The 9,800-nt window shown below is 34.1% G+C and overlaps 1 protein-coding gene across 1 annotated transcript; it reads right to left on the bottom strand.

The window, feature by feature from the left end:
* Positions 1–696: 696 nt before the first annotated feature.
* LOC118482992 (psbP domain-containing protein 6, chloroplastic-like) lies at positions 697–9,034 on the bottom strand. Its single transcript, XM_035978582.1, has 3 exons — positions 8,641–9,034; positions 1,129–1,448; positions 697–996 (listed from the first exon to the last, which is right to left on the bottom strand). The coding sequence occupies exons 1-3, from the start codon at positions 8,954–8,956 to the stop codon at positions 826–828; spliced, it is 807 nt and encodes a 268-aa protein (XP_035834475.1). The 5' UTR covers positions 8,957–9,034; the 3' UTR covers positions 697–825.
* Between the last annotated feature and the right edge of the window lie 766 nt (positions 9,035–9,800).

Below are 9,800 nucleotides of genomic sequence, written 5' to 3'. Positions count from 1 at the left end.
ATATACAAACGTTCGAAACATGACACAAGCAACAATGTTATATATATTCAAGTCTTAACAAGTAGTAGCACATTAGTGTAATTTATCATACACGTGTAATTCAAATGTGTCACATAATTGCATAAATCATAACTCATGATTAATAGTTCAAATAGTGCATCCATATCAAATGGTTATCAAGGTCAATATATACTAAATATACCTTTGAAACCCAACGTGTACCAAATATTACCATTTTGACCTATATACATAACAATATCTTTCATATTATATGATAGTTATTAATTTACATCGAGATAGATGGTAAACGGGCAACAAGCTGTGCTGCTACCACTTTTTGAATAGCAAAAGTATGTCTTTTAAAAGCTACATCTATAGATCTCGGGATCATAACATTACTATGCTGCAGGGGCGGACCTAGGTGAAGCCCAGGGTGGGCGGGCGCACCCCTTGAAAAAAAAAAAATTAGTGTATTTTTTAGGCAAAAAACCTGACCACGCCCCCTGAAAATATGATTGAACCACTCATCCGCACCCCCAGTAAATACTTTCTGGGTCCGCCACTGCCATGTTGTTATCACTTTAATGCATACTTCCATAAATAATTTGACCCCAAAAGTTAGCTATCACTGATTATTAGACACCCCATGACTCTTTAAAAACAAACTCAAAAAAAAAAAAAAAAAAAAAAAAAAAAAAAAAAAAAAAACATCTATTGCTGCCATTACTTTAGCTCTATTATGGAAACATTACAAAATATTGTTTATACAAAAAAAAAAAATCAAATTGACATAGTTACTAGTATATACTTGCATGAAGAAAAAGATTACACCTGGAAGGAATCTACTATAGCTTTCAGAGTCTTCTGGGATGTGGGCCATTGTTTATCAGTGGCACTAGCAACAAATAAGATCACAGTGTTTCCCTTTGCTGTAGCCTTTGCAATGTTGTGTGAACCAGTTAATGCAAAGGGGGTCTCCAAAACATACCTGTAGTACTGCACAATATATTTGGAAAAAAAAAAAAAACAAGGTTAAAACCAAGTATATCAATTCACATGGTTATTAGTTTTTAGTTTCTTGTAAAGATTTGCATAAACAAAAGATATGAGTTTATAAGTCAATAATACCGTTTGGTCTCCAATCTTTTCGACTGATGTTTCAACTAGTTCTTCATCCAAATCAAGAGTATTTCCTGTAACAAATGGGCCAAGAGACCCGATAACCTTTTCTGGGCTGCCTATATCTTCAAGTGTTGCGTTAGGTTTATTGGTCAAACGAATTAACGGTGAAGCCACCACTTGAACTTTGCCCTGCCTTTCGTCCTCGAATTTCACCTCAATCCAAGGCTCGGCACATTTTGGCTGGCAGTAATTTCCAGATAATATGTTAGCGATACGCAATTGCTTCCATGTTGGTGGTAAGACAAACTTGTATGGCTGCACATTTCCTGCAAGCAACTACAATCAAAATTTTACTATAATAACAAATGCAGGTATAAGATTCTAGCATCAAGAGGGTTGTAGTAGTTAGTCCATTGAACAAGAGTATTAGATTTAAAATACTAGTTATGATTAGATAAAATATATTATTGGGATTTGTTTGGTTAGATAAGATTTATTGGAATTATCTTTATCATAATCAGAAGTTATGATTAGATTAGATTTCCTTTGTAATTAATTATTATCATTGTATTCCTATTAGATTTTTATTATTTGGGGATGGGACATGTGTGAGATTAGGTGATACTTGGCCCAGTTACCCAAAACCAATATCCATTTACCCAAATGATGTACCCGAAAGTTTTTAGGTTTACTTTTCTTTTAAGTCTTACCCTTGTCTAGTTATTTTCATTCGAGTAGCTTCATTACATGGAAAACTAAGTTTTCTTTCTGAATATGTATTTTCTATATAACTAGAGGGGTATTGTGCAAGTTATGAAAACAGAACACAAACAATTGTAACTACGTAATATGTTATTTTTTTCAATTAAAAAAGCTATAGGAATATCATACTCATATTAAAGATAATAAAATATTAGTAGTTATGACGTAATTTTTAAAAGAAATACTAATGTGTTTAAAAAGTTACTACGTTTGAAAATCATGAAGAAAGTTAAAAGTCAACAATATATTTTGAATACCGTATGTTTTAAAATATGTATTACTTAAACTATCAAAATTAAGTAAAACAAGTAGCATAACCACTAAAATATAAAACTGGACATAGTAATATAATATTTCAACAGATCGAAGTGTAGTCGTCGGAACCCTACGCCGAAAAAACCACCACTGAATAAAACTACCGACGTGGTCGTCTCGGTTAGCCTTTTCCGCCGGAGCAGAATCACCGGCCCACCTTCATCATCACACTTCTAACTTTGTCTCTGTCTCTATCTCTCTCTCTCTCTAGGGATTTGAGTTGTATGGGTAAAATGAAACGAAAATAAAAAAAGAGCAATAAATGAAAACTATACGTGGCAGCAGATGTGCATCAACGATTTGTACATACAACAGACTTTGTACAACATCACAAAACACTCAAAATCAAAATAGTACAACATACAACTCCCTTAGCCCACAAATGTTATAAAATTATAGTATATAATATATCTTTTGTATCCTACAAAACATGAACTTATCATTTGGAATTTATATTATCATGAAATTAACATATTTCAAACAATTCTATGTTGATGTTGAAGTGTATGTAATTTATCAGAGAGTTAAATGCCATTTTAGTTTGTGTGGTTTGGGTCATTTTGTTAGTTTCGTCTAAACGTTTCATTTTTGGCCTATGGGTCCAAATAGGTTTCATCCTTGCCATTTTAGTCCACTGGGTTAACTTCATCCATTTTTTCTGTTAACGAGAAGGACAATTCGATCATTTTATATGTAGTTCTGTGAACTAGAAGGGCAATTCAGCCATATAAAATGGCCGAATTGTCTTTCTCGTTAACAGAAATAATGGATGAAGTTAACCCAGTAGACTAAAATGGCGACGGTGAAACCTTTTTGAACCCATAGGCCAAAAATGAAACCTTTAGACTAAACTGACAAAATGAACCATACCACAGGGACTAAAATGACATTTAACTCTTTATCAGATTATAATATGTTTTAGTTGTTATAAACATAAAATTGTATATAAAATAGAATGCCAAAAAACAAAAAAAAAATAATTAGAAAGATTCACAAGTCCAACCTGCCAAGAAATTGTCAGGTGGGTCGGGCATGAGGTACGGTTTTATAATCAGGATGACACGCCGCGGTAGGGATGGGACTGGTACTGGTAAACATTTTGCTAAAACCAAAGCGAAACAAAACTGAATACCATACCATATATGTTTAGTTGGTACCATATCCACAATACCATTAAAGGCCCCGAACCAATACCATACCACATGGTACCGATACAACCGAATATCATAACGTAGATGTTCAGGCAGTACCGGTATCATACGGTACGGTATTAGTATTCCGTAAAAATATTATCATCTCTAATTACTTGGAATACCAATACCCCTCCCAATGGTATCGTACCGCATAATACTGATACCGATATTTTGCTAAAACCAAAACCAAATACCATACCGTATATGTTCGCTTTGTACCAGTATGGTACGGTACCATTAAAAGTCCCGAACCGCTACTATAACCGCATGGTACAGATACAACCGAATATAGTACTGTATATGTTTGATCATTACCGATATAGTATGATACGATACTATTCGGTAAAAAACTCTCATCCATACTACTTGTAATACCATACCCGTCCTAAAACACGTCTCATTATCATCCCTAAGCACTCATTGCACATAATCAGGGGCGGATCATAGGGAGATGGGTACCCCTCAACTTTCTTGCAAAGTATATTTTTAGTGCAAATTTTTTTCTCTTTTTCGTTTTATATATCTGTTAAATTAATTATGAGCAATATGGTTTAATTCATGTTGCAACATTATATCGGTTGATATTTTGTTATACTTGTTATAACAGTTTTTTAACAAGTAATGTACAGGTAACATTGTCCAGGGTCTAAGGTGTAACATTTAAGGACTATTGTTGTGAAGAGAGGAAACATCAAGGGGTTTCTTGAAAGCTCAGTTGTTACCAGTATATAAAAGAGTTCAACAGTGTTTAGATCATTATTGTTCATCTTCTCGAAACATCTGTTCTCTCTCATCAAGGCGATTAGAGTTTCTTGTGTTCAGTTTGATCTCGTGTGAGATCTGATCTCTTGTGAGATCTGTTTGTATCAGTTTATGAAGATTAACTGATTGTATCAGTTAATCTCTGTATTTCTTTCCTTTGTTTTGTATAGATCTCACTATTGGTGAGATCTAGGGTTTCAGGGGGGTTTTTTGGTTTGGTTAAATAATAAAGTTTTGTCGCTGTTTTGTCGCTTATCGTTGTGTTGTTTGTACTGGTTTTTTGGTTCATATACCATTTTTACATGGTATCAGAGCTATCTTGGCTCTTGTTTTTTACTGTTGATTTGGTTCTTTGAGTCTTCCGCTGTTTGTTGTTGATTATTTCTCTGATTGTTGTTTGATTCTGGATTTTTTTGAAGGTTCTTTCTCAGGAACGTTTGGTGTGAATCGAAGGTTCTTGGTGAAGGTTGAAACCCTAATCTAGGGTTTGGTGAGAAATCAAAGATACCTGGTGCTGTTAAAGACCCGTGTTGGTCTCTGTAACCCTAGAAGGCTACAGAGCAAACTGACCGGTTGTATTATCTTCTTGTCTTCTGATCTGTAACTATAGCCCTAAGTGAAGGCTATAGTTCTGATCTACTTTGGAAGAAAACGCACCCGCTGTAAGATCGTTCATTTTGTTTTCTGTTCTTTATTGTTGTTGACTAGTTGAACTCGGGGTAGTGAGGACCGGCACCATTGCTTGTTGTTGATTGAGTGTGATATCTGTGTTATTGTGTGTGATATCTCCTGATTGTTTGTTGATTGTTGTGTATCTTGTTTGTTTTCTTTGGTCATTCTTTGATTAGTGTATTAGGAAAAAAGGCTCCTGAGTTAAGACATGTCCAGGCATCTGTGAGTGATGAACCTGGAGTCTTGACACTGACTCAGTTTCGCCTATTAGGTTTTGTTGTTATCGGTTTTTTCGATATCTGTGTTGTCTGGTTTATTTGATTTTGTGAGTTTTGTTTGGTTGTTGTTTGAATGGGTGATACTAGTAGTTCTACACCTACCTTAATTGGTAAGTTAGATATAGGGGATCCTTTATATTTGCACCCAAGTGATTCTAGAGCTGTTTGGTGTTATTTTCTGTCCAGTAAAACTGAAGTGTTTGAAAATATAAAGGTGTTTTATGAGCTTGTGTTAAATCAGTTTAAAAAGAAGATAAAAATAATCCGAAGTGATAATGGAACAGAATTTGTTAATAATCAGATGCATAGTTTCTGTATATCTAAAGGAATATTACATCAGACATCGTGTGCTTATACACCACAACAAAATGGTGTAGTTGAGAGAAAACATAGACATTTGTTAAATACTGCTAGAGCTTTGATGTTTCAGGGTGGTCTACCTCTAAGATTTTGGTCTGATTGTGTTTTGACTGCAGTTTATCTTATTAACAGGTTGCCATCTTATGTGCTAAATGGTAGGAGTCCTTTTGAAATGATGTTTGAGTTTAAGCCCTTGTTGTCACATCTTAGAAACTTTGGATGTTTATGTTTTAGTACTGTGTTGTATGATTCAGACAAGTTTTCTTATAATGCTGAAAAATGTGTATTACTTGGTTATTCTAGTTTTAAAAAGTGATATAAGTTGTGGAGTTTAGATACTAAAAAAGTGTTTTTTTCAAGAGATGTCAAATTTTATGAAAGTGTATATCCATTCAAAGTTAAAAATTTTGACAACCAAGAATCATTTTTTGATAATCAGCTGAATCATGCAAACTTTTTTGATAACATTTTGTCTGAAGTTTCTAGCATACCCAATGATGAAGAGGGTACAAGTGGTTCACATGATCCTGTTAGTGGAGATCAGCAACCATTGTCTCCCTCTGCATCAGCCCCTGTTTCAGGTGTTGAAGTGAGTCAACAACCTGAACAGGAAGGCAGTAGTGGACAGGATACAAATGAGATGGCAGATAACACTATAGGGTCAACTGTTGAAACTAACCAGTCTGAGGGTAATACAAATGTTAGAAAGTCTTCTAGAAATGTGTCTATGCCTAAAAAGTTTGGTGATTTTGTTGTTGAAGGAAAAGTTAAGTATGGCATAGAAAAAGTTGTTAGTTATGCTCATTTGTCTTATGATAATAAGTGTTTTGTTGCTGCTTTGAATAAAGTGTATGAACCTACTTGTTATGATGAAGCAGCTAAAAATGATAAATGGGTTGATGCTATGAATAGTGAGATGGAGGCTTTGTATAGAAATAATACATGGGTATTGGTTGATCTTCCTAAAGGAAGAAAACCAATAGGTTGTAAATGGGTTTTTAAATTTAAATACAAAGCAAATGGGGAAGTAGAAAGATATAAGGCTAGGTTGGTTGCCAAGGGGTTTAACCAAAGAGAAGGGTTGGATTTTGGTGAAACTTTTTCACCAGTTGTTAAAATGACTACTGTTAGGATTGTTTTGAAGCTAGCTGTCAATAATAATTGGCCTCTTTATCAAATGGATGTTAATAATGCTTTTTTATATGGCATGTTGTCTGAGGATGTTTATATGACTCAACCTCAAGGTTATAGTTCAAAAGATAATAAAGTTTGTAAATTGGTTAAATCTTTGTATGGTCTTAAGCAGGCTCCAAGACAATGGAATGAAAAGTTAACTTCTGTGTTAACTTCTATGGGTTTTGTTCAAAGTATCTGTGACTATTCTTTGTTTGTATTGTCTAAATCAGATGTTTTTGTTGTCTTACTTGTGTACGTAGATGATATAGTCATTACAGGAAATGATAAATCTGCTATTGAGAATGTTAAGAGTAGTTTGAGAAAAAATTTTCATATTAAAGATCTTGGCTTGCTTAGATATTTTTTAGGCATTGAAGTCTTATATTCTGATGGTAATATTTGCTTGTCACAGAGAAAATATTGTCTTGAGTTGTTGAACGAATTTGGCTATTTGGGTTGTAAACCTGTTACAACACCAATTGAGCAAAGTTTTTTGGTCACAAACAAGTGTAAAAGTGATCAAAAGATTCTAGAAAATGCTAATGGTTTTCAGAGGTTAATAGGAAAACTGATATATTTATCATTAACTAGACCTGATATCAGTTATGCAGTTCAATTTCTAAGTCAGTTTATGCACAGTCCTTGTCAGTCTCATCTTGATATTGCTCTACGGTTGTTGAGATACTTGAAACTATCTCCTGGAAAAGGGATCAGTTTTAAGAAATCTAGTAATATGGTATTGACTGGATTTGTTGATAGTGACTGGGCTAAATGTCTCAAGACCAGAAGGTCTGTTACTGGATATGGTATTTTTTTAGGGGAAACTCTTATTTCTTGGAAGAGTAAAAAGCAAAACGTGGTTTCTAGGTCTACTGCGGAAGCTGAGTACAGAGCTATGTGCTCAACTACCTGTGAAATTATGTGGATTTTAAATGTTCTATCTGAGTTAAAGATTTTCTGTAGTCTACCTGTTAAGCTGTACTGTGATAGTAAATCCGCTATTTCTATTTCTCAAAATCCTGTATTTCATGAAAGGACTAAACATTTCGAATTGGATTTACATTTTTTAAGAGAAAAAATAGTTGCTGGTATTGTAGAACCTGAAAAAGTCAGTACAGATAAGCAGGTAGCAGATATCTTTACAAAGGGGTTGAATGCAGCCCAACATCAGGCTCTTTGTGAAGATCTTTGTCTCTATAACATGTTTGCCACATGAATTATGGGGGCATGTTAAATTAAATTATGAGCAATATGGTTTAATTCATGTTGCAACATTATATCGGTTGATATTTTGTTATGCTTGTTATAACAGTTTTTTAACAAGTAATGTACAGGTAACATTGTCCAGGGTCTAAGGTGTAACATTTAAGGACTATTGTTGTGAAGAGAGGAAACATCAAGGGGTTTCTTGAAAGCTCAGTTGTTACCAGTATATAAAAGAGTTCAACAGTGTTTAGATCATTATTGTTCATCTTCTCGAAACATCTGTTCTCTCTCATCAAGGCGATTAGAGTTTCTTGTGTTCAGTTTGATCTCGTGTGAGATCTGATCTCTTGTGAGATCTGTTTGTATCAGTTTATGAAGATTAACTGATTGTATCAGTTAATCTCTGTATTTCTTTCCTTTGTTTTGTATAGATCTCACTATTGGTGAGATCTAGGGTTTCAGGGGGGTTTTTTGGTTTGGTTAAATAATAAAGTTTTGTCGCTGTTTTGTCGCTTATCGTTGTGTTGTTTGTACTGGTTTTTTGGTTCATATACCATTTTTACAATATCCGCTCTTCCTAAATAAAAAAAAATTAGCTTGCGTTACCCCTTAACTTTTCTTCTAGATCCGTCATTGGAATAACAATTAACAAATTGACATTTATGAACAAAAAAATCAATCACTACAACACATAACTAGTCAGCACAAACTATTTAAAAACTAAACAACCAAATCCACACAAATTCGAGATAAAAAAAAAACATCAAACCCACAAACACAAACTGAAAAATCACCTGCACGAAGAGCGGGAGTATCCTTAGAAGACGCTTGAAACAGAACAAAACTAGGATCAGAACTCGATAGCGGAAGATACGAACCGACTTCCACCTCTTTAGCGAGTGAAACCGAAGGCGAATGCAATGGAATTAGAGTTGTTAAGGGTAGTAATACAGTGGAGGATCCTTTGAGGAATTGTCTTCTTGAAGATGACTGAAGAAACAATGGAGATAATGATGATGATGATGATGGTTTAGGTTTGGTGGAAGAAAGTGGTTTAGAATTTGAAGAAGAAAAAATGGTGGATAGTGATGAAACAGAAGCAGAAGCCATTGATGAAGTTGGGAAAGAAGAGAGGAAAGTGTCCCGGTTTAATCTGGTTTTGGATGAGGTTTTGTTTTGGACCGTTCATGACAATGATTTAGTGGTGGTTGGGATTAACGGTTTTAAGTTTAAACAAGCAATCCAAAGTTTCAAACTACCCCTTTTGTTTTTCGTTTTTTTTTTCTAAATAAGGATTTATCTAATGCAAAATTGTTTATTGTAAATAGTTTTTATTATGTATAAAGACTATAAAGTCATCTTTTAGCTATAACTAGTGGGATTTCTTGCTGCGACGCAGAAGGAAGTTAGTCGATATCAGTTTGGTTTGTTACGTTATCAACACCCTCTTTACTATTTGAAAAGAAAAAAAAAAACAAAATCCTTGTACGAGATATCGAAACGTGTTTTACATCAACCGAAAACCATAGTTTACTTTAAAATTGCCATATATTGGTACCAATTATCATAATACGAACTGATGTTGTTAGGTTAATAACAATACTTTTCTCGTGTAGCTTATGACACAAAAAATGTTTTTTTTAAATAGAACTCCGTTTACAATAAGATGTATACCGAAATATCCAGGGCAGAATTAAAAACAGTTACGAATTTAACTTTTTTAAAGGGATATTAGATTTAAATAAACTCAACTTTCACCAATATTAGGCGATAACATTCCCAACTTTCGATTTGTACCACACCACTTCCAACTTTCATCATATTAGGCGATAACACTCCTAAACTAATCCAACACTAACCCAGTTTGCTGACATCAACTGCCATGTCACTAAACCATTTGTGACTTTTCAAAAAACAACTTTTCAGCCCATTTGAATAGATATAGGCACATTTG

This window comes from Helianthus annuus, chromosome 1 (genome assembly GCF_002127325.2).
Source record: "Helianthus annuus cultivar XRQ/B chromosome 1, HanXRQr2.0-SUNRISE, whole genome shotgun sequence".
Classification (NCBI taxonomy): Eukaryota; Viridiplantae; Streptophyta; class Magnoliopsida; order Asterales; family Asteraceae; genus Helianthus; species Helianthus annuus.
The sequence above is the reverse complement of the archived record's forward strand: the minus strand, read 5'-3'. Positions and strand labels throughout refer to the sequence as shown.